A 13,304-nucleotide genomic window follows, 5' to 3' on the forward strand; every position below is an offset into this window, starting at 1 on the left:
GCTTGCGTCTCTGCCAAGTTGACTCGTAAACTTCCTTGAAATTTCGAGAAAAAGGAAAAACGTCCACGTTCCGAGAAGATAAAACGTTGACAGCGAACGATCTGTGTTACTTTACGAGCTTACTTCCGACGCGTGGAAGCCACAGAGCTGCTGGAAAACAAGCAACCAGTGGATTGGTTTATTTGAAGCCTTGAATTTAGGATCTTCTATGATCTTGACCTCAGATTAACAGCTCCTCCAGATTGCTTGCATAGAGTCTTCACTCTTCCAGAGGGATTTGCTTGCTTCTTTTCCGCAAATTGACGCCAGTAGCCACTCGCTCGATCGTCTGTTTACCTTGCAATTCTTCTAAATCAACACTCTTAATCAGCTACTCGAATATTTCAAGTCGGATACACTATGTTCGCCGAGAGTAAATCCTTCAGCTGGTTCCCTGGTAGCGGTTGCAGGCTTCAATCAGTCTGTACACGCCCATTTACCATCATCACCGTGCCCACCATGAGAGGTATAGATCGTCTACGCGCTGCTTCGAGTCTATTTCTTCTTAAATAATTCGATCCTCGGTGGAGACTGGATCTTTCGGTGAACTTGTCGAACAACGACGAATCTAGCTGAGGAAGAAACGAAGAGTCTCTATCAGTGCTCTTCTACGGTGTACCATGAGAAGTTTTCATCGGGAGAATTCTTAGTTTGGCTAAGTTCCCGCATGGTTTATCTCAGGACCCGTTCACCAGGTGTTCAACTGTGGATCAAACGATGGATCAGTTCTCGCGACGCGTTGGCACGTCCGACGCCGGGCGCCGTTTAAGCGCGACTGCCTTCCTCCGGTGCTCTATATCGTCGGATCTTACGCATGTCCGATTTCCGAGGCTCTCTCTCTCGTTCCGCGTGAGCTCTCCCTCTCTCCCTTGCACCCGAGCAAACACTAGCTGGCTCCTCGTCGCTCCGGGGGATCCGCCATCTGTTGCTTTCCGTGTATTCTCGCCGCGGGATGAAAAATAGAAGAGCACGCCGCTGTCCTGGCCGCGGTATATGGGTCTCTTCGAACTGCAGAGCTGTTTCATCGAGTCGCGTAGCTTCGAGTGCCTCTGGACGGCAACTTTTTCGACTATCTGCTGCCCCTGCGAGACACCGGAGGGAGAAAAATGATCCCGGTGGTACATTAGGTGCGGTGAAAAATACTTCAGCTTCAAGATCTAAATTTCGACGATAGATGCGAGAAAGAGGGCTGTCGACGATCGAGAGAAAGAAAGATTAAATTTCGATGCTCGGAGATTGTAACGAAGTATGGGATTATAATGAGACATGATACCGGGGATAATGTTTCATAAAGCCCTTCAGATCGCCAAGTGATTGCACAAGGGACGATCTTTACGAACCGTGAAACAGAAGCGTTAAGATATCAATTTTACGTCAAACGAGTATAGTTGGGGCCACGATATAGCGAGGTCGTAAATTAAACTCTCAAGAATCGGCATCGATTGATGTTGCGGCACTCAAGGCCGTGTGTTGCAGTCTGTTTGAGGGTTCCAACAATAAACGAATGGTAGCATATGATTTGGTACTTCAAGTAGAAAATGGTATTTCATTTACAAATGGAAAATATGTTAATATTAAAGCTACACAATCCTTTTGCATTTTCTATCTGCATCTTGTAACCGTACTTCCAAATGCGGCTTTTCCCAGAAGAAAAAAACCCTAAATTGTCCTAGCTGAACTCAATTTTCAGTAAATATATTAGAATCAGTTTGACTTTCGCTGGATACAAGAATTCTTTGTACGGTCCTGACCATGGTTTCAAGTACTTATCTGCTCGTATTTCTGTCAATTTCGGGGTCCCGGCAGCTAAAACATGTTTACTTTGACGCCTAACCGATTTTACGACCTCGCTATATCGTGGCCCCGACTATACTCAGAATTTCATAAAAAGGAAAAGTAATCCACGAAAGTGTGAAACAATTCTGAGCAAAACAAATGCGCCAAATTGTCTCCTAATATCTTCCTAAAAATGCTGGTAGTATGCAACCTGCTATTTCTCACAATTTTGATACACAAGTCCAGAGATCCAGAAGAGAGGCTAGCTCACTGCTCGTGTCACAGAGCCACGTTAAAATCCACACCGAGTCCTCAGATGTCACAGTGAAATACAGTGAGCTGAGCTGATTGAAGTGGCCTAAGTGCCGTTCTTACGTGCGGCTGCACCAGACCTCTGCGATAGGACTTTGAAGACCAGCCAGCTACCGCTGCACATTCCGCAAGGCTTGCTCCTCTGGTAGAAGTCCGAAGTTCTGTCGGTATCGCGGTTAGCCTCGTCAAATTCTCCCCGAATCTGCCTCTGCCCGTTACACGAGTGTTCTGAAACTCCATTAACATTGTAGCCAGCCAACTGGACCATCAATCACGGGATTATCCTTCCTATGATCCATTTATCACCGACTACTCTTACCGGTCGACCGATCCTAAGAGCGAAGAGATAAATTTAGCGAAAAGAACCACCGGCAATCAGGCGATTCCTCCCAGCGCTACCACTTGTCTCTGTATCAGACACGTGCGGAATTACCCGGCATGATCGCAACTTTTCAGGCAATTCACGCCTTTGCGAATTGCACCGTTGCAAATTGTAATTGTCAAATTCAACCTACAACTTCTTTCACCTCTCCGGTTGCAGAATGAACAAACAGATTTGTGAATAAGCGAAGGGCACCGGGCGGATGATTATCGATTAGCTAGCGTGAGGAGGGGTGAAAAGAGTTATCTCTGAAAACGTCCGTTGGCCCACTCGAAACACAAGAGTGGCGGAGCACGTGCAAGTATTTGGTGATCCGTCGATAACGATATTACAGAGGAGCGGTGATAACGGTGATAATGGACTCCACGCGTTCCGATCGCGATTCGTCCGAGCTGGAGGGGTTCGTTGTTGTGGAATTGGGGGAGCAGAGGAGACTGGAGAGAAAATTTCAACGGTGACCTCTTCACCTTCGATCCCGAGGCTGTAATTTCTGTCAAAGGGAGGAGCGTGAAATTAATGAAAGTTCGTTTAGACGTTTCCATTTGGAAAAAGGAAATTCAATACTGGATACTTTGAAAGTGCGTGGGGAGGGACATTAAACAAGGGAAACTTGTTCGGTACGAACAGCGAAGCAGGAAGGATTGGAACGTCAAAGGAATAAATCGGAAATTTTTTTCATTTTCAAATCCTCCAACACGTCGAAATTTTTATTAAAACTATAGCATTGTAGTAAAATTATTTTAAAGAGAATTTGAAATTTGAAATGGAGTGGAGTAAAATTATTTTAAAGAGAATTTGAAATCCTTAGAATTAACGTCCCTGATATTTTCCTTAAAATTTCCCAAGACTTTTGGTGAATTAGAAATTTTCATTGAAAAACCGTGTCGAGATCATGGAAATTTTCGGTTTGGGGTAGGATACAATTTTTATAAAGATTGAAATTCTTCGAATTAATGTACCTGTTATTTTTCCAAAAATTCCATTAGACCATTTTCCCCCCGTTGTTACAATTTGTAATTAATGACAATTTGCCCAATCACGTGTGCCAACATATTTACGGTGTCCCAGCAGCGAAGCAAACAGAATTTGCCTTTGGCTAGGAATAGAATACGATAAATGGGAGATCAAATATTGAGAGAGATCGAGTGCTCGAGTGGCACTCTTTGTGCGTCAATGGATTTTTATTCACCGGCGCAGGAAATCGAGGAAAGCGTCTCCTTGCCGCTGACAAAAGCGATTCCCGCCTCTCTACGCCATTACATTTCACTGATCGGTCCATTTCATTGTCGTGCGGAGAAATACACACGTATGCATATACAAGGTATCTCACTTGTACAAAAAAGTCTGAATTATTTTCGTTGCCGTCGAAAGTAGGAAAACGTGACTAAAGTGTTTACGACGAAAGAAAATCTCCTCGCGGTCATCTGGAATGTGAGACAGATGTTAACACGCACGAAAGAGAAAAATGACGATGATCTTGAAATGTTCTTCAAGTTCATAATTTAGCTTCGTTAAGAATGGAAATAATTCAGACGTTGGTTATAAATGAGGCACGCAATGTACACAGGGTGACTCACATCACGTGATCAATTATTTATTTATTTGTTTTCATGGATATGAATGCATTTGAAAGATTTAATTTGTATTCTAAGCTGTATTTAGGAAAGAATTTGATTCGCTCGAAAAATTGATCGCATCTATGAATAAAGAGGGAAGGGCACAAATACTTATGAACGACAGTATAGCGTATATATACTCTCCTTATCGTTGCAGATCATCGAAGCAATTAACCGCTATCTCGGCTCGATTTTAAAAGTTAAAAGAGAAAGAAAAAGAAAACGTCCATCGCTGACAATGCTGATGTTTTGCCATCTGTTTGTGGACACGAACGCTGATTAATCCGTTAATTGAATGGTATCGTAAGAGCTGAGAGTTGATAAACAGCTCGCGTAACCTGGTTCCGTTACTATTGGACTATCGTTAATCTGAACACTGTCACGGCTATCATCGTCAGCATCGATTATCACCGGCGAGTCGTTTTAGTAGATAATCATCGAGCAGCGTGGAACTGCGCAGTTTTCTTCGATTGGGGACACGGGAGGGGTCGAGAACGATAAATGGAATTTATTTTCGTCGCTTTTGTCGGCTTGGATCGACCTGTCGACTGCTCCCTTTCTAGGAGGAAGGGAAGGGTGTTGAGACGTTTCTCTGATTGTCTGGTGAGGAATGAGGGACGATCTGAGGGACAGAGAAATGGTAAATCATTGTTATGGTTTTCTTTTGCGCTTTCTTTCGGGTACGTAAAACGAGTCTGCGGTAAGATTTCTGGATCTTTTCTTAGGAAAATAATTCCGGAAAGAGGGAATGATTTTTTTGCGAGGAAATAAAAATACGAGATGATATTAGAGATGCTTGGAAACACAATGCAAAAGGATTCGCGTTAATATCTCTTCTAGTTTCGTCGGGAAAAATTTTCAAAGATTAACCTTTAATTGGGATCTGGACTTAAGTGACAACTAGCGCCACTCGGGGTACTTTAGTTCAGGAATTATTCCCGGCCCTTATTCAGTTCAAATCTACAGTTCAAATAGAACGAAGAATGAAAAAGATTAGAATGGAAAATTTTTAAACGTCGAAAAAGAATAGTGATTGCGCAGGTAGGAAAAAATGAACGAAAACATTTTTCAAATATTAAAAGTACTAAAAAATAGATTAGCAAAATTATTGCAATTCTCGAAAAGATATTGATCACATATTTTTCTTTTCGTTTGCTTAGCCTAGACCAATTAATTTGCATACTTAAAATGCAACATTGTTAATAACAATTTGTAAAATATTCGAAATTTATTTCTAAAGTTGACAACAGCTTGGATTGGCTATCAGAATGGTTATTGACTAACGTCAGCTTACTCGTGACACGCGATCCAGCTCAAGGATCGTCCACTTTCGCTCTCTGTGGCGGTAAATTAAACATGCCACACAGCGATCGCCATGCAAATCGATGAATTAAACATTGGGCTCGCCCCTCAACGCCGCGGCGCGCCGGTTCATTGAATCTGAGCTAGACTCGTGACTCATTTTATTTTTATACCATTGTCGACGACCCCTGACCCTTCTTTACCAACACAGATTCACCTCTAAGCAAACTTATTCTCACCTGTTCCAGCACAATCTTCTTCGTAAACACTCCTTCACATTTTTTATTTTCCATCTTTTATTACCGACAATGTTTAAAAAAATAATTTTCAAACGACGTTTAGGAATCTGGGAAAGGTTTCTGAAGCTCTGCGAATAGCAATAATCTGTATATTTCCAAAAACGTATCAAAATACATTTTCACAAAGGCCACTCACACGCCATTCCATTGGAAGAAGGTTCAAGCTGCAACCTTTACAAGCTCCAACATTGAAAAATATCTCTAACCGACGTTGTAAATTTTTCCAGGTGTGCGAAAATTGGAAGAAATTCTTATTGAAATATTTATAAAGAAATTGAATCAACTTTCTGATAGCTACTAAATATTTATGCCTGTAGAAAAATCATTTTATGCTTCAAACATCCTGTAAAACTCTTTTACAGCCCCAGGAATTTAAGGGGCACTCAAGCTTCTACAATTCTTTAACCGCATTGTGCAGACGTTCTAGATTTATCGTTCTCCTTGCAAATTAAGTTCTCACTTTAGCTGAAACCGGAACCTTCCCCGTGTTGCCAGCAAGACGCATTATTTCGCGCCACTCTCTTCCCCTGTCACGACATGCTCGTGTACACGAATTCCCATTCCACGTTTCCAGACCATTAATTTGAAAGATAACACATTTTTGTACGAGTACATCAGATCTAAAGAGAGGATTGATGTACATGGACTCTATTGCAGTCCTCTAAAGGGCAAGAAAATGAGACATGATATAATCTCCATTTAATAGACACTACTCTCCTATAAATGTATTAAAAAAAAAAGAAAAACAAAAGAAAAAAAATTCAGTGAAAGATTTCACCAATTTTTCGAAAATCAGATTATTTCTGGTACCGGTGAAAAGAAATTCTAGAAAATTCTACGACAATTTTTCTGTAGTAAAAAAAAAAAGTACAAATGTGCGAGTGTTTTATTTACTAAGGATCTAAGTGTCATGGTTATTAGTTCGAAGAATTTTGTTTCTTTTCAATTAAATATTAGTCCGAATTAAGTACGTTTTCATGTTAATACTAAGGCACTAAGAGATCAGCAAACTCTCGAATTTCGTTGTGGCCCACAAGTACGCTAATTACGTCCCTTATGGTGAGGTCGTGAATGGTCTCGTTAATTCTGTTTCCTATATAGCTTCTGATACCGGGAAGTACGTCCGGCTTAATGACGTCCACCACCTTGGGTGTCAGTTCTTGAAAGACCTGTGGGCAAACGCATGCAAATTCAATTTTCTGTTCCTTTAATTTGTCGCGGAGTGCCTGAGATATCAGTACTTCTTCGTCACTGCTGGCTGGTGCATGAATAGAGAAATTTCGAAGAGTAAGAGAGATTAGAAATTGGCAAAACCAGCGTCCAGTCTAATTTACATCGCTTGTACTACTGTAGATTGGAAAATGAAATTTTTAAAGATGTTCAAAGCTTAGAAATTTACAAACCATGAGATAGCCTAGTTACCAGGGCTGTAATACATAAATAAAACATGTTTTCGCCGACTACAAGTGCTGAAAAATTGCAAATGTCCGCCTCGGTCGAATTTCCTTTCAAACGTAAGTCTTAAAATTTCTCTCCAGTTACCCGAAGGACCGTAATTAAAAGAAAAAATGGCCATACTTTGCTCATTACGGAGCTCAATTCTTCGTCGTTCATGAAGTTCTCCAGAGCGACGTCCATGGACTTCAGCGAGAAGTCTATGTCGAAGGTCTTCAGGTACACTCCTCTCGAAAAGCCTAGCATAGTGTTCACGTACAACTGGAAGTCGTATACGTTCGCCTGGAAGGGGCCAGAACCGTTCAGTGCGACCATTTTTCCGAGCATCCCGGATATATTGTAAAAGCCCTCCACGTGGATTCGTGGGATGGTCACGTTGGCTGTAATAGTCGGCCCGATAAGCGATAGTTTCGCCTTGTTGATCACGAAGGTCGACAGATTGTGCAGGTTTAAGTCATCTATGATGAGAGACACGCTGGAAAACAAATTGGACACGTGTGAATTGACAAAGAGAAGCCACGCCGAGCGCAATGTTCGGTGAATCGAGTGAAACAGGGGGAGCTGTGGAAGTTGCCATACGTTCAGGGGGAGCTGTGGAAGTTGCCATACATTCAGGGGCAACCTAAATTGTGAGAGGCCTCCATTGACACTTTGGCAGGCTCGTTAGGGTTAAAATTATAATCAACAACTGTCTGATTGAAATAAAAAAACAAAAAACAGACGATATAAACGAAAAAACAATTGAGAAAAATAAATTATCTGTGAAAAGTGAAGCTAATATTTTTCTGTGAATTGTGACACACCTAAGGGCATTCTAACCTCCAGAAATCTCACTCGAGCCCTTCGAACTCTTCAAAGTGTGAGAAAAATTGTTCAAAATTCAAGGTAAAATGAAAGAAAATCCAGACAGGATGTTCCAAGAATTCTCGAAGACCCGAAACGTCATTCGAACCGACACGTCTGGCGAGAAACGTGACTGAGGAGTTAATCGTCAGAACTTACTTCCCTATGTCAGGATTATCGATCTCGATGTCGATATGGTCAAGGTGAAGCGGTTCCAAAGGTGGAATATCCAGTTCTGGTATACCATATGGCATCCTGGCACGAAACTTCTCCAAAACTCTTCTCAGCTTGAATTCCAGGCCCTTGGAAGCTGCACTGTCGACTGTCCTTCGTTCGATTAGTATTACGAGCATGGTTAGGCGATTCGAGGTACTTACTATAGCCTGTGGTGACTCTGGTGGCGTCTATCAACAGGGTCTTAGGCTTCTCCACTGCGCTGGTAACTAAAAAAGGTCAGGAAAGCTATGCTACACGTTGTACTTGAACTTCTGAATATACACTGTGACTCGCAAGTACCTGTCCAACCATTTCCCTACGGTGTCTTTTAATTAAAAAATTTTTCCGATAATTTCGTTCAATTCTTCAGATGGCCCGTTCGAGAAATTGGTGAAATTTTTGAACAGAATTAGAAGGAAAAAGCTGGACAAGTGGTTGTGAGTGGCAGTGTACCCGTGACTGTTTGCAGCGAAGCAATTCCAAGATTCGGAGATTCTGAGTAGTTTTAGATCTCGCGGAGATTCCAGAAGTAATTGCAAGCGATAAATGCTAGACGCAAGCGGGGATGGTGATCGTTGCCTGTGCATAATTAGGTCAACGTGAAACTTTCCATGAGTTTGGACGTGGCTCGCTAATGGACCGTTAGAAACAGGGGAACGGATGGGGTTAACAAGCAAAAACTATTATTCCGTGAAATTAATTCATTTCTGTTACAGTCCTCGTCGCAAAACAGTGCGTTTAATTAATTCTGAAAAAGGATCGAACAGGTTTGAATAAGTTTGAACTCGTTCAGAGAGGTTATGGCCGTGATTACACATGTTAAACCGCATAAGGCACTGCTCAATCGATGATACTATATATATGTATAGGTTGTGGTATCGAGTACAGAGTGCATGATTGGGAAACTGTCAGCAAAATTGGCGTTGGTCAAAGCGAGGAACGCTCTGGGAGTAGAAGAAGCTTCTTAGGTCTTTCGTAACCGCGTGCAATTGCGATTATTTTAATGGACGACGATGTTAAGCATTGGAATTCGCTTTGGACTGTTCGTTGAAAGCGTGGTCGTATGTATGGACGTGATTTAAGGAGCCCTTTCATGAACCAAGATTTTGAAACTTCTCTTCGCGTAGGGTGGGTTGAAAATTAGGTAAAACACGATGGGTCTGAGATTAAACTGAGAACTAGATTAGATTTGGGCCTAAATTTCGGATCGAAATTTCGACGAGAATTAAGCGAAAAGTCGAGTCCAAAATTGAGCCCACAATTGACCGAAAATGTTCAGCTCGAAATAAAGTGAAAAAGTTCTACGAAAAAAATAGTCTAAAAATTGAGAAAAATGAAGCGTAAAGTTTCGCTTCGTGCAAGAACCACAGGGTAGTTTGAAAATCACGATTCAGAGGGCAGTTTCGATTAAACTGGCACATACGGTAGTCGGTGGCCGTGTCCGTCACGCGGTGTATCAGTGCTTTCTGTCGTTGCATGAGTCCCGTCACTGGAACAAACGATTAAACAGCACAGTTTCCACTGGAACACCACCCATCCGTGTCTTTGGGGTATCGATAGGTGATTGATACGTGAACGCGCGATTCAGCGCGTGCTGCTTCCCAATTTCCACCTTGCTGTGCATTCGCGTGGTCAGGTGTGTTAATTCCAGCTAGTGAAACGGTAATTTTTCTTTTCTTCAATAGAACGCTTCGATAACAATCGTGAACAACGATTGAGCAACGAATTGTGTAATTGAAAAAATGAGTTAACGTTACTCAACGATACGATCGACTAAATGGAAGTTAGGTTCGACGAGCACTTTGCAATCCGGTGTTTCGTAAATTCTACGGTATTGCGAAATATTGTGTCAGTGAACTTGAAAAGTGAACAAATGAATGATTCATATTGTGTTGTTACAAGCGACGGGTTATTCACATCGACGGGAGAATTTTTTTTCGTTCGTATTTTCGGTGATTTTCAAGTGACATTTTTCGAAGGTTTCGTTAGAAGAATGTGTGTGAAGGAAGTGCTTGTTGGAAATGACTATTTGAAAATGGTCGGTTCAGACAAGGAAGAATAATTTATTGAAACGTTAACCAAAGGACGAATTTTCTGATATTTCTATTTCGACATGTTTCGTTTAATCAATTGAAAATGGAAAATAGTGAAAAATGTTTTTTTTAATTGTAGAATCACAGTAATGGCTGCACAAGTCGTTATCACATTATACATGAAACATACACTACCGGCCAAAAATTTCACCCGCTAATTTACGGTAAAATTGAATCCGCTGCTAATTTTTCATAGATTTGAAATTGACGTTGCGGAGATCGATAGTATTTTACCTTATTTCGGTTGATTTGAGCGAGGAAAAATTGGTTAAAATATTCTTAAAATTGCCACCTTTATTCTGGAAATTTTTGTATAACTTGTACTGCACAGTGATTCCAAACATTTGGCCGGTAGTGTATACACATGTAAAGTATTTCTAACGAGATTAAGGGTAAGATTAAGTTCGTAACAATTGACACGTTGAATGCCGTGGGGGTCATCGGTGACCGGCGGTCTCAAAAATAGTAAAAGCATTTAATTTGAATAAATGGTAGTGTTTATAAAAATTTTCACCTAATGCGTCGCACAGCATATTTAAGTAGTTTTATTTCTAACTATTGACATACACTACCGTGCATAAGTATTAGGCCACCCTATAAAACGGAATAACTTTTTTAAAATTGGGCCAAACGACTTGACTTTTTTTTTGAGAAGTTAGAAAGATTAGTTTACTAGATGACGTGTGCAAAAAATTTTGAAAAGATTACAGTTTGTGGGAATCGCGAAGAAAATTGTAAAGGTCATTGTTTACAACTTTTTTATCTAGGCTTGTAATGAAAATTTAAAACATACGTTTTGTAGATCTATGTGAATTATATACGTGCTGAAAATTTCATCGAAATCGGTTAATGTTGCTATGAGCTACAAACGGTTAAAGATTGTGAAAATCGCACTATTTCACGCCTATAACTAATAAATCTGAAGATTCTTACATCTTTCGATGCCTGTCGCTTTAAAGAAAATGTTAACTAAATCTTTGGATTGAAACGACGATCTGATGAAAAAAATATATTGAAAGGAAGCGTTGAAAATGGTTTTATGTTACGGTATTTATGCATATTGCAATGTGTTGTATTAGAATAGGACAAGTTACGTAGAATTGGTCCGGCGTTCAACGTGTTAAACAAAGGAAAAAAGAAAGGATAATGTCCACGAGAGGCTAAAGAAAATGTTAACTAAATCTTTGGATTGAAACGACGATCTGATGAAAAAAATATATTGAAAGGAAGCGTTGAAAATGGTTTTATGTTACGGTACGATGTCAGGAAGAGAACAGAAAAGAAGGATAAAGAATTGGCGAAACAGTGACAATGACCGTGAGAATAATGAATAATGGCGGCAGAACGAGGCGTGAAAGGGAAACGATTTCCTCGAGCAGTACTGAATGTGTGGGTATGCATCGCGATCATTCAGATTCGCGTAATTTAGTTTGCAAAGCGTAACAGTGCGAGCATAATGAGGCAATTCCTGTTGTCGTGCCGCGACAGTGTCGTCGAGTCGACACAGAAGATGCGGAACTCGTGTCTGTGAAGTGAATGACGCTTGAGCTGCAAAAACGCACGAATGTGTCCCCTGTGTGATTAATGAATCGTCATTTTGCGATTTACGTGCTGTATTTATGTAACAATTGAGTTTCTTAAATTTGACCACTCTGGAAGTGGTCGAGGAAGCGACTTTTCGTAACAGGGAAAACAAGTGTGCTTCCGGTAATACTCTCTTATCAGTTTCAATTGTAGATATTTTTTTTTTTTTGTCGGCTTTATTCTGGGAATTTCGTGGTTGTGGAATTTTTCGCGGGAATTCAGCGACCGGCGTTCTGCGAAGGAAGGTGCAATTTTGGGACTTTCTTCGGAATTTCTGATTCTTGCACGTGTCTCTTCGAGGCATTTTGATTCTTTTGGAAGTTTGTCGGGGAGGAATTAGTGGTGTGTAAATCTGAAGAATTTATCGTCCGAAAAGATCGGTGATCGGTGAATTGTGAAAAGTTAATTTTTTCAGTTTATCGAATGTTGGAAATTTTTGAGGAATTTTTTAACGACTGGTGTTTCATAAGTTTCGATTTTTAGATACATTTGTGAATTCGTTTAAAAGTGGCCAATGAGCAAGGATTATTTTTAATTATGTCTCTACGAAGATAAAAGTACGCTTTGATTAAGTTTCCACGAAGACTCGAAAAAAAGTTGTTTCTTCGAAAGAACAGAACATTTGCATTAAAGTGAACACAGCACATACCGTTTGCGTCGTTTCATGAAAGATTAACGAGTGCAAATATTCGCAAAAAAGGTCGACACTGCTTGAACTGCACTTTGTATCAATGACAATGACTAACGCCGGCGTGAGCATTCTGCAATTAATTCCACATAATTCTGCGCGCCAATGTGTCTGAATTCTTGAATCAGCTTGTATAGTCTGTGGCCAAGTGAAAGTTCTTTCTCCCGTTAGCACATCAGCGGGGACAATTGGACTATTCAGTCCAACGCGCGTTACTGAACCTCTGTATTTTTTTTCAATTTTTCTATACTCAGATCGTTAGATCCACAAATAAAATTCAAAACACGATACGAACGTGACAATTTCTTTTTTAAATACAAATTCTTTAATACAAAAAAATTGCAACGATAACACACCAAGAGACCACTGTGAGGTAATGAAAAAAGTGAACAAAATTCCCTAAAATTCTTCAAACTGCGTGAATTAAATAAAAAAACCTGTGCTCTCGCAAATGATAACAGTGCACCAAGAATCTCCATAAGGAGAGAAGAATTTCTTCTCTAAAATAATACTCACGAAAATTGGAGGCAGTGTTCGCAACATTCTCGATGCCTCCTAAAATATTTGGAAACGCCTCCTCCGGTTGCGAACAAACCATCTGAAGGGCTAAAATCACCGTGAGAACTCCCCTATAGGTCACGTGGAACAGCATGGTTGGCTTTGCTCGAAAGAAACTCGAGACTGAAAGGGATCGATTGT

General features: G+C 40.6%; 1 protein-coding gene across 2 annotated transcripts; it reads right to left on the bottom strand.

The window, feature by feature from the left end:
• Nucleotides 1-6,639: 6,639 nt before the first annotated feature.
• Nucleotides 6,640-13,304, bottom strand: LOC108573306. Of its 2 annotated transcripts, XM_017935712.1 has the most exons (6): nucleotides 13,122-13,304; nucleotides 9,664-9,729; nucleotides 8,402-8,467; nucleotides 8,184-8,346; nucleotides 7,305-7,656; nucleotides 6,640-6,895 (listed from the first exon to the last, which is right to left on the bottom strand). In XM_017935712.1, exons 1-6 carry the CDS (start codon nucleotides 13,255-13,257, stop codon nucleotides 6,713-6,715), a joined length of 966 nt encoding a protein of 321 aa, XP_017791201.1. In that variant the 5' UTR covers nucleotides 13,258-13,304; the 3' UTR covers nucleotides 6,640-6,712. The 2 variants fall into 2 exon arrangements, with proteins under 2 accessions (XP_017791201.1, XP_017791202.1); XM_017935713.1 differs by lacking the exon at nucleotides 9,664-9,729.

Source organism: Habropoda laboriosa, unplaced genomic scaffold, assembly GCF_001263275.1.
Source record: "Habropoda laboriosa isolate 0110345459 unplaced genomic scaffold, ASM126327v1 scaffold134, whole genome shotgun sequence".
Taxonomy (NCBI): Eukaryota; Metazoa; Arthropoda; class Insecta; order Hymenoptera; family Apidae; genus Habropoda; species Habropoda laboriosa.

Bases quoted from the DNA above. Each gene is read 5' to 3' on its own strand.
- LOC108573306 (XM_017935712.1), bottom strand. From the start codon at position 13,257: ATGCTGTTCCACGTGACCTATAGGGGAGTTCTCACGGTGATTTTAGCC. The intron at 9,730-13,121 runs GTGAGTATTATT...CGTTTGTTCCAG, and splicing joins GAACACTGCCTCCAATTTTC to TGACGGGACTCATGCAACGA. The intron at 8,468-9,663 runs GTATGTGCCAGT...GACCTTTTTTAG, and splicing joins GGACACGGCCACCGACTACC to TTACCAGCGCAGTGGAGAAG.